At 36.7% G+C, this 19,142-nt stretch overlaps 1 protein-coding gene across 2 annotated transcripts in view; it reads left to right on the forward strand.

Moving 5' to 3' along the window:
* Positions 1 to 435: 435 nt before the first annotated feature.
* Positions 436 to 19,142, forward strand: part of LOC139133247 (very low-density lipoprotein receptor-like) — a 34,247-nt gene continuing 15,540 nt past the window's right edge. The window contains exons 1-7 of one of the 2 annotated variants that reach the window (XM_070699755.1): positions 436 to 595; positions 10,259 to 10,410; positions 11,707 to 11,817; positions 15,376 to 15,510; positions 17,062 to 17,175; positions 17,490 to 17,621; positions 18,260 to 18,367. In XM_070699755.1, the coding sequence (XP_070555856.1) occupies positions 10,335 to 10,410; positions 11,707 to 11,817; positions 15,376 to 15,510; positions 17,062 to 17,175; positions 17,490 to 17,621; positions 18,260 to 18,367 (676 nt within the window). In that variant the 5' untranslated portion in view covers positions 436 to 595; positions 10,259 to 10,334. The remainder of the gene's footprint in view (positions 596 to 10,258; positions 10,411 to 11,706; positions 11,818 to 15,375; positions 15,511 to 17,061; positions 17,176 to 17,489; positions 17,622 to 18,259; positions 18,368 to 19,142) is intronic. The other variant, XM_070699756.1, reaches the window with a different exon arrangement.

Raw genomic sequence — 19,142 nt, forward strand, 5'->3', positions numbered from 1 at the left:
CTTTAATTAGCGATATAAATAATTTGCTATACCATGTTGCGGTGAGTTTGTTAAAGTGGCACGAGGTAATGTAGAAACATTACATCTGACCAAAGACGGAAAAGGAACATTCCAGCCCAGTGTAACATTTGTGTAACCTTGTGAAAACTGACGAAATCAAGACGGGGAAAAATGCCCCAATAGGAAGGGAGATAAACAGGCTGTTTTGTCAAAATTGTAACCATCTTTCCATTCATGAATTCAAAATGCTGTATTAACAATCTTTAGCTGTGTTTTACACATTATCTGGTAAACTGCCCACGCATGTCATTCTAATCTTTGTTCAAATTGGATGATTGAAAACTCAGTACTATTGTACCCGTGACAGGCATGTCACAATTACTACGGGAACCAACATAGTAAATTTAAGTTATGTCGTCATAAATTTCGTCTGCCATACGGCCAATGGATGTGGCTCGTCTCACATGCCACACTTTTTGCGCATGCGTGTCCGAGAAGAGACCGCTGTCAATGACAACAGGGTGACAGCCGGGTTTTAAGGATTCTCCTTTGCTCGTTCGGTGAGTCGACTCGACCGATGCACAGCTGGTAAAAGGTGAGTGTGCCTCCTGCAATGGAGACGCGAACTACTACACATTCGTGTCCCTATCCACTCTTTCAATGTCTGTTTTCCTGTATTTTTGCAAATCTCCAAAAAACGTATGTCCAACGAAAATCATTCCTCAGACAAGGATAACCGTTGACTTATTTTGAAGTTCCTTCCATAATTTGTTTTGAAATCAGTCAAAGTGCTTTACTGTGCTTGTTCAGCAGCACACAATGGTTACAAGTACCGTCGAGTAAGTGTAAGTGGATCTAGCACTGTAACATGTTATTTTTACATGCCCTGTTACAAACTTGTAAATTCACGACCAGGATGTATCATCATCGCCGTTTGTGAATGTTTGCTCGACTTTCATGACAAGACTTATTGTCATTCCTTTACAATACTGTTATTTGCCAGTCAGCGACTTATCTTTTGCACGCGATGCCTCCTCTTGGACAGATATTCGGAGCCTCTGCCGCTTGTTTGAAATCATTTTGGTTTTTGTGAAAAGCGGAGTGCCATTTTGAATGTCAAATGTCGGTAAATTTTAGGTAATTTGTTTCTCTGGTTCCAAAATTCGCACAGTGACCCCTAACTGACCGCTGAATTTTATTCTTCATTATTAACGTAGTGGCTTGACGCTTTATAGGAGAGATCGAGCAAATGCATGTTTAAATCACTCCAAAGCCACGCGAACCTTAAAATATTAAAGCGATACGACCATACCTCTGTCCGTCACCTGGGCCACGCGCTCAGATTGAAAAAAGTTATATTGTTTGACAGTAGTTCGATATAGCTTTAGATTGGGCACGCTATGTCTGATTGTGTTTGAATATTTCAAGTGTAACCCAGACTTTTTAACAGAAGGATTTGAACTAGAATAGGATATTTTAATTTTTCAAATTCATCAAAAGTGTTAGGTGTCCTATAGCTGAAAGTTGCAATATTAGATATTACCAACAAAAACAAGTGATTTGCAGAAAAAAAGAAAAGTAGATGAACTTAAATTTGCTGATTAAACCACATTACTATGATATCCTATTCTTCCAAATTAGTTCCAATCGTGTTACAGTATCCTTGAACACGTTTGCATTTGAAAAATTGGTAAAACAACCTTGAATCTGTTTGAGGGCAGACTTTGATGACCTTTAACGGAACATTTAAATTAGCTGCTTTGAATGGGTGTGTCGATAAAAACACAGATAAAAACGTGTTATTTTTTTCGTGTTGGTACTTGCGAAGTGTCAGCACCTCTTTTCATCTGGCATTATTTCTTTATCACCAGTAATCCCATGTTGTCCCTAAATAATTGCTTCCCACTCTATTCTCAACTCAACACTATGGCTGGGCAAATATTTAGGTAACATCAGTGCGCTATGTCCCACTTCTGACACTTTCGCAACTGTTAAAACATCAAAAATAGTTAGTAAACGAAATTGTCATCGACATCTTTAGAGAAGTGAGTCTCTAGTTTAATGATGCTGGCGCGTTTACCCTTTTTATATATTGGTCATTCCTAAAGAAGCTAACACACCATCTACTTGTTTAAGAGCATATGAGACCCCCAACTCCCAAAATGATGTATTATTAAGATACATTCATGGGATACAATTTTCAAATGATTTAATTATAGGAATTTTGTTTATGTCACTGCACTGCCCCGTGCTGCATGTACTTTCGGTTCACCGCATGCGTTATACCATCAATCAATCAACTCGGTAGATTGAATAAAAAAGGCACAAACAGAGATCACATATAAAGCATGTATTAGTGTATTCAACTCAACGGCTAAGAAACATTTCAATACGATAGTACATGCCTCATTGAGTTGTGTTTTGACTGATTTTGAGATCTATAAAAACCCGGTGAAAAGCTTGATCGATTCGACTTCAAAATGTTTTGGAAGCATAAAATAGATAATACATCAAAATTCAAGAGGAAATTTGTTGTATTCTTTTGGATTCGATCAACTGTTTTATGTAAAGTCATTAGATCCCATTATAGTTTATTGATTATCTATAGTTTGTCTTCAAACAAATTGCCGGAAGGAAATCTATGGAGACGTTTTACCCAGTGTTATTTTCCTTTGAAACTCAGGGTACATGTGAATCTCTCACAGTGGGCATCTTCTTTGAAGAGTACGGCTTCCCTTTACAAAGCCGTGGTTGAATTTTCTTGAAAACCGGATGGCGAACTCTCTGATTATCATGCGTCATTGTAAAGGACATCATAGACCCTTGAAACACCCCGCGATTTGTTTACGACAAGAAGAGTGGGCAATCTTTATAATTTCGAAAATTACGTCGGTAGCCTATTGTAGGTGGAACTTTTCAAGAATGTTGCCGATTTGAAAACATGTTTTCGGATTTTTGGTCTCTTTTTTGTCATGTTACCGGTCGTTTGTACCGTATGTAACGCATTAACGCGAAAAAATGACTGAAATCCTGAGAGCACTCAGGTCAGTCTTTTATTTCATATTGTCGAGTCAACCCGATGTATTGTCAAGGACCGCTGACAGAGAAACAGAGTCATCAACGTACAGTTTAGGCATTTAGTCAAACACTCATTTCATCCTCGTTTAATATCTAAAATACACTTCCTTGGGGCCTTGTGAAATTATCGCTCAGAAGCCGCATTGTATTTCAATACAAACGCCCTTCAAAAGGGACGAATACTTTCCAACTGAGTTTTAATCAACAGATGAGAATAGGGTTTCCTCTGTCGATAGCATTGTTGCTGGCATCCGTGTTTGTCGGGCGCTTTTTGATGTACATGGCAATAAATCAAGCGAAATGAGTGTGACCTCGACATTTATGCGACCTTCTTCCCTGCCCTCACGCAAACGTCTAAAAAATCGTGATGGTAAAGCTTTGTTCGATACATTCAAATTTTGTTATCAAAATGTGTACCTTAACTCTAATTAACTAACGTACTTTCTAAGTGATAAAAAAGTATTTAGACAAATCAATCAACAGACTTACAAACTATAAAAAAACAATCACACGACGGCAAAAAGTATTTGGAGTAATGAACGTATGAATGAATTGATATATAGAAATTCCTAAAATAACCCCTTACTCCGATTTCCACAATTCTGTTTTGATCTATCACTTGTGGGGGTTCATTTTCAAGCTCTTGGAGAAAGAAAAAAATTACGGATTTAGTTTTTCGAAAATCCAGCCATTTTTAATTTCAAATATCGCAAAATATTTGGTAATTTGTGTCTCTAGTTCCAAACTTTGCACGGTGACTCCCGATTTTTATTGATAGTTTAGAAAGAGAATGTGAAAATGTCATTGTAAAATTTTTGCGCAAAAGGTTGTTCAGTCTTTCACTTTAATTTGAGTGCACTATAGACTTGGTTCAAGTCTGTGATTTGTGAATGTTTGAGTGGAGTGAACGCAATGATTTTGATTTTGCTTTCATGTGAAACGCGCGCGTGAGTGGAGTGGACGCGATGAGTGAGGTTAGTAGTAGTAGTAGTAGTAGTAGTAGTAATTTATTATAGTGACTAGTGATAAACACCAAGCCACAACGGGCTTATTAGTCACTTTAAAATAAAGTTAAATACATGTGAGGAAAGCTGTTCCTAGAAAATCTAAATACAAACAATTACATTTTCACAGTACAAATCAGGTAAGTCATTTGAAAACCAAGATCAACGGCTGAAAATTAACGCGTTATATATGTTAGCGATTGTCGTCTTTTGTAAGCTTTACAAATGAATTTGATTGTACGCCCACTGGAGTTATTAATTAAAAAATCGAATTTCTGAACATCTGAGTAATCTTCAAAGTTTCTACAAATATTATAAACAGCATCAAATAAAGTTGTCCGGTAATCATTGTACAAAGAACAATGTAATAAAAAATGCATTTCATCCTCAAGGGCGTTATCGTTACAATAAATACATTTCTATCTTGTACAATTTCTCCTCTATATCTACCAGTTTCCACACGAAGTGGTAATATCCCAAATCTAAACTGAGCATAAAGTGAGCGGGTACTTCTCTCTAAATTATATAACAAATAGTTTTCCCTTTGAAAGGCCCTTTTAAAAATCTTATAGGTACGTAGTTTGGGTTGGTTGTTTACTTTTTCAGACCATTGAATTACTCTGTCTGCTTCAACTTTTCTTTAACTTTTACCAGATCACAACAACCTCCATTTTCCAAAACATCTATATCTAAATAGTCAAAATTTCATGCAATTCATAACTAAAATTATTAATACATAAAGAGTTGTCCCACAAGAATATTCGTTTACACAATCGGTTATGATCCATATTCACCAGTCTATTCCAGTATCTGACCATGTTGGTCCAGTGTCTAGTTTTTGATGAAATCCAACAAGTATCACCTTCAATGGCTGAAGTGGGAGCAAATTTATGAACTCCTAGAAAAAATCTAAGAGCTCTATTTTGGATATTGTAAGAATCCAAAAAAGTTAGACGAATCTCTTCCCCAAGGCGAATTTTCGGGTGGAAGATAGCAAGTAAAAGGTTAACGCTATAGAGGGAGTTTCACCAATCCGGCTCCGGCAGAAACTAACTCACTATACTGCATTGACTCAAAGGTAACGCATTCAATCGCTGGGAAAACCCGGCCTGGGCTACCAATTTCCGAATAGGTTTGTTCGAAATAGGAGAGACACAAGAGAAACTATTATAAATGATTTTATTTTTTAAAAATTCACCGACTTGAACCAAGTCTAGGTGCACTACTACATCAAGGAAACTCTTGAGGACATTATAAAATCCATCAAGTTCTATAAAAAGCGTATCGTTCATGAAGGTTAAGATGATGTTAAGCTATTCATTTTAAAAGAGTCGTATATATCTAGGAAAGGGGCATAAAGTTTGGTAATACAGACAAAAGATAATGTAAAACTTTAGAACTATGTCGAATAAACGATTCCGATTACGTCAGAACTTGCATGACTAAGTAAACAGTAGCAAAGGGTCCCCACTTTAAATAATAAGACTGGATTTTCCATTCAGTTTTTTTGTTACATTATCAGGTGATATTTATCACCTGTAAAACGACAAGACTATCCTGTGCCATCAACAGACATGAATAAATAAAAAAAAAAGGAAAGTCAAACCATATAAAAACAGCCATTATCTATACCAGGGTCCTTTGAACACATAAATTACGAAATAAGCTGTATCAGAAAACTGGGGCATGATTTAGAATTATCAGCACTATACCTCCATACATGTTTTTTTAGAAACTAAGAACAGCATGTTGAAAGTTCACAATGGCGTGGGTAATTTCAGGATGAACGATCAGTATGGTTTAAATTTATACAATTTTTGTTGCGTTTTGAAACATCTGATTATCATATTAAGATGTAGGTTTTTAGCTAGACAGCAAGTTAAAAAAAATACAGTCAGCATTTTTGTCTATTTATTTCCTGGCACAAAAATTCAACGGAGTTTTTCCTAAACACGAGAATTTTAAGGGGAGAATTTCATCAAGTCGCCTAACTTGGCTATATGCAGAGTTTCTCGAAAATGACAACAATTATTAGAAGAGTGTTAACTGGCCGTTTTTGGGAAGTGTCATATTCGCTGGTATTCAATACTATTGTCTGCACATTCTAAGAACAAACTCATTGGAGACAATTGGAGACAATATCACATTAACCCTTTGAGTGCTGTCATTGTTCTCATCAAAATTTTACTGAGTGTAACATTTTTACCAATTTGTATGATTTTTTTTTGTCTATTTTTGATAATTTTGGACCAAATGGACATTTCACAGGGTACAGTTTGTTATCGAAATTTTGACAAAAATCTGAAAAAAAAATTACTGGAGTATACTTTCTAAAGGTGACAAAAATTGACTTTGGCGCTCAAAGGGTTAAGTAGAAGGTCAGCTGAGAAAGTTAAGGGTCGTCACAATCGAATGTCGAGAGGTTGAATCGGCAAGGAGGTATTACTTTTGATGTTTCTTCGTCACCAAGCCTTATATTCACCGGAACAGACATTGTTCAAGATCAAATGAACATATTCTCACGATTCGAAAATTAATTTCAGTTCAAAGTGGGGGTCAGAAATGACGTACATTATCAATATGCTTCGACAGTGATATTACATGCCGTCATTTAGTTGTTGTTAAAGTTAACATATAGGTTTTTACATCCATGTGTAATGAATTTCAATAGTATGTATCTAGCCCTGCTCACTGCAAGGTAGTATTTTGAAAAATAACATATGTTTATTTGGCGTTACTGCGGAAATGAGGAAGGCAAAAGTGATCCTTGATGTCACCGCTTACTTTATACTGAACGTCAAATTCTGTTCGCTAAACATCTTGCCTGTCAGAAACTAAGTATTGTGTGGGGAGAAATCGACCCTTATTTTTCTCGCGTTGACGTACACCCGCGCTTATAAAAGCATCGTGCTTGTAAACGCATTTGTGTGGCATTGTGTCGTACAACAATGCGACAACATACACAGCGGTTTGAAACACATACGTATGGACAGTATTCATGCATTTACGCTACAATCACAACTTGCCATCAGAATGAGGTTTTAACAGCGCGGCATGATCGAATCTGTCAAATGGAGACGAACCCTCAGCCTTATGGTCCGTGAACGTGTGGATTTGTCAGTTTGTGTCACAGAGTTTTCGATGTTACCCTGAGGAAAAGAACGGATTATCGCCTTTTCCTTATGGATTGAGTAATTCGCTCAACCTGTTCATTGCTGATTTATCTGCTGTATGTGGATGTTATTTGAGCCATTCGGACCCTGACCTAAACTTAGACAAAATAGAACACGACAGCACCGGCAATAGTGTACGAAGAAAAATAACAATATACCACGTGTTGTCCATTATTGACTTAAATAACACAAATAAACACATTTGATGAATGACTTTTAGCGTAGTATCATCCGAATGAGTATGTGTACACTCATGAGGCACACTGATTAGTTACTTGAGTGTGACGGGATCGATTATATAAAGAGCTTTATTAACATCAGTACCATTGGGTGGAAGTAGCATATTTATTGTTCCAGTGACAGCACTGTCGCTGGTCAAGTTCATTGGTCATTATGAATTGATAGCAAAAGTTACAAGTTTTTCGACCTTTCACCCAAGAAACGATCGGATGATGGTTTTAGGGAAAACGTTGAAACGATGTCATCTCGAAAGGGCATTTCAAAAAGCTTCGACATTTGCACATCAACACCTGGGCCCTTAAAACAGGATAAAAAACAACTGAAGAGGGACGTTTCTATGACAACAATTTAAGTAATTACTGCACATGTAGGTTTTTTACCATTTTATCTCTGCTCGTTTACATGCAAGATACACAGTGTACCGTGTACCGTTGGATGTAGGTAGCATATCTCTTGTTCCAATGACAGCACAGTTGCTGTTCAAATTCATTGGTCATTATGAATTGATAGCAATTGATAGTGTATTTGGTCGCGCGATGAGTTCGCGGGCAATTTATTTGCTCAGATTATCAAAACTGATGCAAAATCTCCCCTTAAATATATTTTTAACATGCAAAATTGAAGAATATAGAAATAGCCAGGGATTTTAGTTGTTGTGGTAGCATCATATTTTACGTGACACGAAAATGTGTCTTCTTTCTGTAAATACAGCGAGAGCAAGTGCTGGAAACGATAGCAACATGAAACAAGAATCAAACAGACTCATACGATCACGGGATTTTAAATTTGTCGGTCTGTTTGCTGTTGTTTGCAGTGATCTCGAAAAGTCATTTAAAATGACATTATTTAACATCGTCAGGGAAGTAGATTTGTGACAAAAGACAGACAACAATGATTATGACAGAAGAAATTGAGGCTTTTATGTACCTTAAACACAAAAAGCGAACATTAATTACAAATACAACGAGGCTATTAAAACCAACAGTAGATAGGCCACTCAACTAGTAACTGCACAGTCGAATCTGATGTCACTGTGCGTTTATCGCTATAAGGCAGGACAGTGTTTGACATGGTGTTTAAAGACAATAAAAAAATGAATGTCTTTTACTTATCAATGTTGATGATTGCAGATAAGCATTTCAAATAGCAATAGAAAATTTATGGTTGATTTACTGCATTTTATGGATTCATAAGTGAGTGTACTTAAAACATAGGTAGAGTAATCTATGGAAGATGACGAGCGTATAGCGTTGAGATTTGTAATAGGAGGCTTTTGAGAGAGTCGTTCAGATTTGTAAAAAAACAACATTTCTGTCGAAGTCGGCTAGTCCAGCTGATCGACACCAATAGCTCTGCGTGACAAACAGATATTGAATTGAGCAGATAATTTGTCTCCATACCGCTATGAACGCGTTCCAATTTCGCAATTACGCCTCTTTGTGCACGTATTATACTTGCCTGCAGAATGTCATACTATGAAGTTATTCTGGGACGTCCAGCAGGCAAATGTGAAATCAACAGTAAACTTTGTGGCAGACAAAGATTTTATTTTTTCCGATTACATGAAGCAAAAGTTGTCGATGATACAGAAGTTCCATTTTTAATTCTTTGTCACTACGAGACGTCATCAAGCGATGCAATGCATCGATGTTAGTTACAGAAACCAGATTTTGCAGTGGTTTTGGTTGAACCATTGTCGATTCGGGAACAAGACATAACTGTCTAAATTGAGAAGTTGCCAAGAATGTCATGCGTAATTATCGTAGTCTAGGCGGTAATATCAGTCGATCATCAAGATACCAACCTGCGAAAGTTGTCTTGAAGGAGGTCAGATGTAGTCAAATCTACATCCACACAAACAACGTTTGCAAATTCTGATGCGTTTTGGACTACTTTCGTGTGCATGTTTGGTGTTGTTTTGACAACGTCTGACCTCGTTCCAGATGTTTCAACTTTCACATAGTTGATCTATTTGTGGTCGACTGATATTACCGCCTAGATGCAACCAAAATCACTGTAACAAACTCAAATTCATCTTGTAGAGACAGTCACTGCATTGCGTACGCTGTCACTCAGGATAGTTTAGTTTCCCGTCAGTTCTGCTATTGTAAAGATATAATCACACTACACACTGAGATAGCCATAGTTTTCTTTTTTAGCGAAAGGAAGTTGAGTAAAGCTGATATGGGATGAGTCTTATCAAAACAAAACAACCAATATTTGATCCTATACGTCCGCCACATCTGTTACATATGTTATTACTGGCACGCACCATCCTGCAGAGTATTAAACACACTGGTATTATCCGAAATGAATCAAATGCTAGTTTTTCATGTTGCAGTCTGTCCATTTGAAAGAAAGTCACTGGTTTTAGGCCGAGTTCGTATTTTTTTCAGTCAGTTTATATAGTTTTATGAAGCTCTCACAGCTGTTGATGGTTCTAAAGATAAACACGGTCTAATAATGCTCGATGAAAGCTAGGAGAGGGACAGAGCGAGTGCGTATCTGTAGTGAATGGTTATTCATGTATGAGGTAAATCCATACTCTCAAAATAAAATCTTAACAATGTGTGTACGGTAGGATAAATGCTTTGTGACTTGCCCACGGTACACCAACGATATCAAAGTATTATAGCAATGAAGGAATTTAGTCGGAGGAGTTTATTGGACAGGACGGGTCGTCATCCTGTGCAACATTCATAAATGACTTATCTGTCTTCTTGAAATAATCAGACTAGAAATCTCCATCTCTTTCTGTTACAGCTACTTTTCATTTTGGCGAGAAAGAAAGGTAAAGTCACTGTTGGCTTAATTTGGTGGAACATTTCCCCGCAGCAAGATGAGCCGGATTTGTTTGGTTCCGTGTCTCCTGATCGCTGCCGTTTGCGTAACTTTTCCCCAAATGGCTGATGCGGGTAAGTGGTGGTGTACACCAGCTGCTGATTCATCATTGCGACTGATATCACGCTAGTTTTAGCTCAGGTCGAATATTCGTTGATGGATGCGTTGAGGTTCAGAGGGAATGGCAAATGTTATTTTGGATGAGTTGTAGATGTATCCCGCAAGGACGGAGTTTAGCTACTCCTAAGGATTCTATTTGATATCATTTGTCTACTTTAGTTTAAGCCATCTAGTAAAAACCTCATTGGTTCAAATCACATGACAAACACATGCTTGCAAAATCATAGTCCAATTTTTTTGTGGCTAAAAACAACAAATCAGAATTTTGTAACGGATCCTTTTAACTTTGAAAATCGACTGCGCAGAGCAAACATAGCGACACTGAAAATAACATAATCACTTAAAAGATATAATAAACCGTTGTGCTTTCAAGGGATGATATCCAAGCAAGATGTCTGCACAGAAAAGAAAAACAAACAAAGATTACTTTGGCAACCCTTCTTCGCAAAGATTTTGTTCGTTATATTGGTCGCTGATAAAATTTAATGACCTTGAGGTAAAATGCACCCTAGGAACAGATATTTTAATATTTTCAAATTGTTTATATCTCTTTTCTGATCTACCACTTGTGTGGGCTCATTTTAAAGCTCTTGGAGTAATAAAAAAATTCAGCGGCTTAGTTTTGTGACATTGAAAAATCAATATTTTGACGTAAACACAGGAATGGCGACCATTTGGACTTTAACATGTCGGTAAATTAATTAAGATTGTTTCTCTGGTAAGCCTACCCAAATCTGTATGTGTACCCCTTACTTTAATTATTGATTTTGAAAGATAATAGTTTAAAGATTCGTTGAGGAAAGATCAAAAGTTAAAGTCTTTCACTTTCGAGAAGCGCGTTACCAGTGATCGATATTATCACCTGTGGAGCAGGTTATAGGCCGTATCATGTCTAGGCCTTCTGCATTCGATCTTGTGCTCCGATGTGTTGTCATTTACTGAAGTGCGCTCATGGTCGATGAGGGCGCCAGTTTAAAGCGAATGTTCAGCAGCCTTTCGACGAACCCAAAGTGACCTCATGCAGACATGTGTAAACCTATTTTGTGTCATCCAATGATGTATGCACCTTATACTGGTAAACAGGCTCCCCTTCCCGTCGAAGCATCAGAAGGCTGTATGTGACATTGCCAGAGAATGTCTATCTTGGGCACTTGAGTCGCAGATCATGTAAAAATTTCTGCGCTGGGTGTGCAAACAGTGTACTCACGTGGTACTGTTGTTATTTAATGTCATTTTTGTATTTCATTTAGCGTGCAATTCTGTAACGCAGTACCAATGTGACAGTGGCCGCTGTATACCGCTCTATTGGCGCTGCGACACGATACTCAACTGTGATGATGGTGACGATGAACAAGGGTGTGGTAGGTGTAACCACAGTTAATGTGTAATATTCGGTTACAATTTTTCGCAAATGCTTATCGGCCACATCTGCTAAGAATTTAGAACCGTCGAAGGGATAAGAACAGTTCAGATCACTCGAAAAAATGCCATGGTAATGAAACACAGAGAATATACTGCATCTTCGTGACTGCAGCATTTTCACATTCAATGTTCTCAATGTAAATTTATGACCCGCTATTTGTGCTGCAACTTTAATTTATTAGGGACTGGACACAAATTACAGGGGGGTGGGCCGGTGTTTTTTGGGGGTGGGTCGCCATTTTTCGCGCAAGCATTTTTGAAGGGTCATAAAATTTTGTGCAAGCCTATGGGGGAGGGTCACCTTTTTTCATGCATCAAAGCTGAAATTGCATGTGCACGTTATGGAATACTGAAAAAAGAAAAAATGCCTCCTGGCACTTTCATTTTCTGCCATTACCATTTTCGGCGCGCCCTTCAGGCGCAAATTTCAGGTATAATAAACAATGTATTGATGATCCAAGCAGCCACATTGATTTAAGTTGTTATGATTTCTACTTATTCAACACTATTGTGCATAACTGTCCCCTATAATAACTCTTTCAATAACAATTTGGGAGATTACTTATTTGACATCATTCTCCCATTGACAATACATTGGGTATAGGTCGGTGTCAAATGTTCATGTCGCTGTATGTACATTTTTTAATTTTTTGAGGACATTGACAGAATACAAACTGTTCAGAGTAGTGCATAGTGTCATCAATAACAACTGGAAGCTTCAGGTCGAACAACTTTTGAATAACAATTTAGGATCAGATAACCTATGAGTTATTTGTAGTTTCCTCATAGCCTACAATGTATAGTGAATCAACATTTTGGTGAAATTCCAAAATCAAATTTCTTGCACAACCATTGACTTGAAACCACTCTAGTCTAATCATGATATTAATACTAATAATTAGGTGTACATTAATGCACAGGTTTACCAAGTTTTGTATTGGAAAAAAATTATTCATAGTTTCATCATAGACTGCCATGTAAAGTGAATGGACATTTCAGTGAAATTCCAAAATCAAATTTCTTGCACACCCATTGACTTGAAACTACTCTAGTCTAATCATGAACATTAATACCAATAATCAAGTGTACATAAATGCACAGATTTTCCTATTTTTTATTGGAAAAAAATTATTCATAGTTTCATCATAGACTGCCATGTATAGTGAATCGACATTTAAGTGATATGCCAAAATCAATTTCTTGCACAACCATTGACTTGAAACCACTCTAGTCTATCATGAACCAATATTCAGTCTACCATGTACCAATAATTCAGTGTACATAAATTCACAGATTACCTATTTTTGTATTGGAAAAAATTATTCATAGGGTTTCACCATAGACTGCCATGTACAGTGAATCAACATTTCGGTGAAATTCCAAAATCAAATTTCTTACACACACATGGACTTGTAACCACTCTAGTCTAATCAAGAACATAAATATCAATAATCAAGCATACATAAATACACAGATTTGCCAAGTTTTGTATTTAAAAAAAATTATTCATAGTTTCTTCATAGACTACAATGTATAATGGATCCACATTTCATGCGAAATTCCAAAAACAAAGTTATTGTACACAGATGCACGTGTTACCACCCTCTTCTCATCAAGCACAATTATGTCAATTATTCAGGGTCATATACACACAAATAGTGCATATTTTTAATTCTGAAATTTTTTTTTTACAGTTTTGTCATAGACTGCCATGTATAGTGGATCAACATTTTATGCGAAATTCCAAAAACAAAGTTATTGTACACAGATGCACATTTACCACCCTCTTCTAATCAAGCACAATTATGTCAATTATTCAGGGTCCATATATGCACAAATAGTGCAAATTTTTAATTCTGAAATTTTTTGACAGTGTTGTCATAGACTCCCATGTATAGTTTTGTCATAGACTCCCATGTATAGTGGATCAACATTTTGACAGAAATTCCAAAATCAAATATCTTGTTCACATGTGCACTTGTAAACAACCCATGCTAATCAAGTATATCTATATCAGTTATTAAACATCTGTATATAAACAGATATAGCTAGTTTTATACTGGAAAATACACGTTCGTAGTTTTCTTATAGTCGACTACATGTATAGTGAATCAACATTATCGATAAAATCTAAAAATTACATTTTTTGTACAGGCATGCACTTTTTACCTGCCACTTCAAGCAAAGTACATTTACATGAATTATCACACACATATGATTTGATATTTCTTGGACAACGCGATATATCGGCCACATTTTGCCTTCCTTTCGGGAGGGCGACTTAAAAAGTATAGCAAGTCAGAAGGGGGTCTTTAACACATTGCGGGTTTTTTTGGGGGGTATTGAGTAACAGGGGAGGGTCACTTATTTTCATGCACGGATAAGGGGGAGGGTCACTAATTTTTGTGCATGAACTTTTGAAGGGTCACTATTTTTTACGCAGCGGTTTTTCGAAAAACACCGGCCACACCCCCCCTGTAATTTATGTCCAGTCCCTTACATATCTCAAACGTTTTTTCTCTTGTATTGTATTGATATCTGTTGAAGCATAGTTGATCTATGTTTCTATTTCCTGTATGTCTGAAAGGAATTTCATAGATTGCCTTGACTGTTTCTCTCTGAAGTTGGTTCGTGACAAGTGCATGTTACACTAAAGCTTTGGCCGTGACGTAAATTGTACGTCACTGTGACAGCATTCATGTTTAGGGATCATCGACGTAGTCTGAAAAAGGCATCTTGCTTATCGGCTTAATCTCCGATCAAATCGATTTGCAGACACAATTTTCGTCAAAGGACAGTAAATCTCTAAATTGAAGATATTGCGGGAACTAGGGATTTAGGACTGCGTTGCAACTGTGCGCACACTAATCAAAATGGCAAAACGCGAAACATCTGAGTAACAGTTTCTCCTCGGCCGCCGCAAATTGGCAATTAGAGAGAGGCGTGTCAGCCATATTTGTTAATACAGTTCTGGCAGTACGCTTGCCTCTTTTACCATATATAGATACCGGTATATGCAAAATGAATGTGTTATATATATATATATATATATATATATATATATATATATATATATATATATATATATATATATCCATTTATGGTAAGGAGACAGGGGTCGAAAGTACCAGACAGAACAATCTTGGCGAGCAGTCAGAATCGAGTAACCTCTATTAGTAAAATAATTGTGGGACGCAGCGTATTTCTACACCAAAACTTAAAGTTAAGGTAGCAGTGTCACGTATGGTTTCGCTACTATCACATCAGTACGTCTGTTCTACCGTTGAATAGTATATCAAGATTCTAAATGGCATATCTGGAAACTACACATATATCAAAAACATAAGAAGCAATATGCATTAACTTCATTTTTTTTGCATCAATGGTCGTATTTTAAAGAAAACCCTCTTTTTTTGAAACATTTCTATGAGGAAGCGCCTTTCCGGAAGCAGCGTGCCAGAAATCAAAGACGTTTATTGTAATGTTTCCATCCGTAGATACTGCTACTTGTTTATCACCTTACTTTCCCTACCGATGTCCCAGTGGCAAGTGTATTGCAGAAAGTTGGGTCTGCGATCTCTATTTTCGAATAGATTGCCCGGATGGAGCGGATCAGAAGAATTGTGCCAACAGTAAGTACATTATATATATATATATATATATATATATATATATATATATATATATATATATATATATATATATATATATAAAGATAGATAGATAGTTTGTTAGTTACTTTGTTAGTTAGTAAGTTAGGTAGTTAGATATTTTTAACGAAATGTGACAAAGGGGGCGAATGAAATGCCTATCAAATCAATTTTCGCATATCGATCAGAAAGAATAAACCAGATGTGAACTGAATGTGCTCACGTGGTTGACCATTGGTTCATTACATTGAAGTACCCTTCACAGAACAATCAGATGTCTGTCAGTTCATCAACTGTCGCACAGTACTCTCGGAGTTAAATCACTAATTACAAAACTTCATTTAATATGCAAATGAGCGGTTTATTAACTTGACACTGCTCAATGCTTCAGATCAACATCTGTAGCACGTTTCATCAAATGTAATGCTGTAATTTCAGAGTTATATCACTAATTACAAAGTTCATTACATATGCAAATGAACTCTTATTTAACTTGATACTGCACAGTACTTCATGTGACAATTAGATATTTATCAGTCAATGTCTGTAGCAGGTTTCACTAAATTTGATGACATAAGTTCAAAGTTATGTCAATAATTACAAATTTCATTAAATTTGCAAATTAACTTCACACTACTAAATGCTTCGCAACACAGTCACATATCTGTCTGATCAGTATCTACAACACATTTCATCAAATTTGGTGCAGTTATTTCGAAGTGATATGACTAATTACAAAACTTAATTAAATATGCAAAAGAGCAATTTATTAACTTTATACTGCTCAATGCTTCTCTGTACAATTATATATATATCAAATCAATATTTCTAGCAGGTATCATCAAATTTGGTGTAGGGATTTCGCAGTTATATCACTAATTAAACAAGTTTATTAAATATGTAATTGAGCAGATAATGGACATGACACTCACAGTTTCATCATTATGTTCTGAGACTGTTAACAGTGAAAAATTTCATGAAATTTTATGCAGTATTTCTTGATATGTGTCGACACTGTCTTTACTGTGTCCATAGGAAATCATTATATGAAAACATGATGCTTCATAATTTCATTAATATATAAGCTACGCTGACCAAAATGTAATGAGTTCTTGCAATTAGCATATAGTACCTACTTACCAAATCAGACTTGAATCCATTTAGGCGTTCTTGAGTTATCGTGTAAACAGATAGACAGATAGACAGACAGACAGACACACGCACACACATACACACGGACAGACATACATCGTTATGACATTAGCTCACGTGTGTAAACACGTGAGCTAAAAATGGTCGCGGGTGATGTTGGAAAATTGTATCGCACTAAAAGATGTGCAGCAAATTGGATCAGATTATATTGAGTCGAACAGATACATGTAAAAAGACTAAAAGTAACAGTTGATTGAGTATAGCAAGCCAAACAAGTGAAAACTGATAACGCCATCATTCTTTATGAAAACGATGTTGATGGAGAAACGTAAAGATTGTGACATGTATTCTAATGTGGAGTTGTGTCGCTTTAATCCACAGTTGATTGCACGGAACCTTATGTCTGGCAGTGTGCAGATACTGTTTGCATCATGAAGGACAAAAAATGCAACGGAAATGTCGACTGTCCCGACGAAAGTGACGAAGCAGGATGTGGTAAGATACCTGTTCACCCATTTAGAGTCTTAATTTCTGTTAGAATCACATGTACCAAATACTGCTGATGGACAGCCGGAACAAAGATCATAAAGTCACCCATTGTCATATGTTGATCGATCTCGAGATCGATGATCGATTTCGAGATATGACAATCAGATATGTAGTTTATTTACATCCGGCAGGGTATTGCTGTAATTAGAAAACAACACCTGATGCTCTCACCGGGAAGATGTGTCGACACGATATTGTGACATGTGTTAAGGTTCTGGAAGAATTATATTTTCAATGCAAAGCATGTTGAACTTCTACAGATACACCGAACTGCGCAGAAGATGAATTTACTTGCAACTCTGGCGCATGTATAGCCTCGGACAAAGTGTGCGACCAGGTAGCGGACTGTCCTGGAAAACAGCAAGAAGACGAAGAAAACTGCAGTGGTCCACGTAAGCGATCATGACACTTTATTCAAGTTGAATCTTCATCCACTTAGCAATAATCATGCTTTTTTTTCAGTTGATTTCGTTCCTTTTTCTACTTCAAGCTATGCGCAATGCAAAAAGTTGGTACTCGGGCATTCCGTTCTATTTGTTGACGTTTTGACATGTTGTCTAAAAGTTCAAACCTTGACATAATGGGACAACATAACATTTTTTCTACTTTCAACAATACTTTATCGTATATATGTATGTATTTATGTATGTATGTATGTATGTGTGTATGTATATATGTATGTATGTATGTATATATGTATGTATGTATGTATGTATGTATGTATGTATGTATGTATGTATGTATGTATGTATGTATGTATGTATGTATGTATGTATGTATGTATGTATGTATGTATGTATGTATGTATGCATGCATGTATGTATGTATGTATGTATGTATGTATGTATGTATGTATGTGTATGTACGTAGTACGTATGTACGTTCGTATGTACATTCCTTTGTACGTACGTATTTACGTACATGTATGTGTGTATGTAATTAAACTTTTGATAAAGATATACAGAGACATGTACTGGGTAGAAAAATTAAACCACTCGATAACATCGGCACATAATCTTATCACTTGCAGGTACCTGTGATGAATTCTCCTTCCGATGTAATAACGGTGTTTGCATTCTGAGAAACCTGCAATGCGACACAGTGGAACATTGTAAAGACGGTGAAGATGAAGAATGCGGTGAGAGAGAAAGTGTATCTATATGTGTATCACGTGATGTTTGCAGATGTGTCTAAACAGATATTGTGATGGCGAAATGCAAACCAAAGCGCGTCATATGTCGAAAAAGAAGAGCGACAACTTCTCTAAAAGTGATATTCTAAGAAAATACCCTTACTATCAAATTAAGCATTGTCTCGAAATATTTTTCTTGTCCTATTAGTCCTGTCGTGTTTCACAAGATCACCGGCCCGCCTAAAATGTAAATGCGAATTAAATAATAACACATGAGAGCGAGGGCAATATCACGATTTATTGCCTGCCCAAGGGATGGTGGTCATGATCGAAATATTGATGATGCCCGAGCCGTAGGCGAGGGCATCATCAGTATTTCGATCATGACCACCAGCCGGAGGGCAGGCAAAAAATCGTGATATTGCCCTCGCTCTCATGTGTTATTATTTTTATTACACCGAACAAGCAAACATGCAAAGAAACAAAAACACAAAGACTTCTTCGAGTACAGTTCGCCTTCTGAGTCCGGACCTCAGCGTAAAATGTTGTCAGTGCCGAGTCTAGGGTTGCCGCTAAAGTTTGCCGATCTCCTCGGTGACGTATCCAACTTTGTTGCTTGCATAGTCGCTGAACGCAGAAATTGCATTCCTTGTTGCCATTTTCGTTCGTTTGCTGTTTACTTGCATCAAAATATCGTCTAACTGTGCCGGTGACAGCTCTGCATGACGTTTCGCAGCCATAAGTTGCCAACTGCAACAAGCGAACGACAATTTGCTTTGCG

This window comes from Ptychodera flava, chromosome 5 (assembly GCF_041260155.1).
Source record: "Ptychodera flava strain L36383 chromosome 5, AS_Pfla_20210202, whole genome shotgun sequence".
In the NCBI taxonomy this organism is placed as follows: Eukaryota; Metazoa; Hemichordata; class Enteropneusta; family Ptychoderidae; genus Ptychodera; species Ptychodera flava.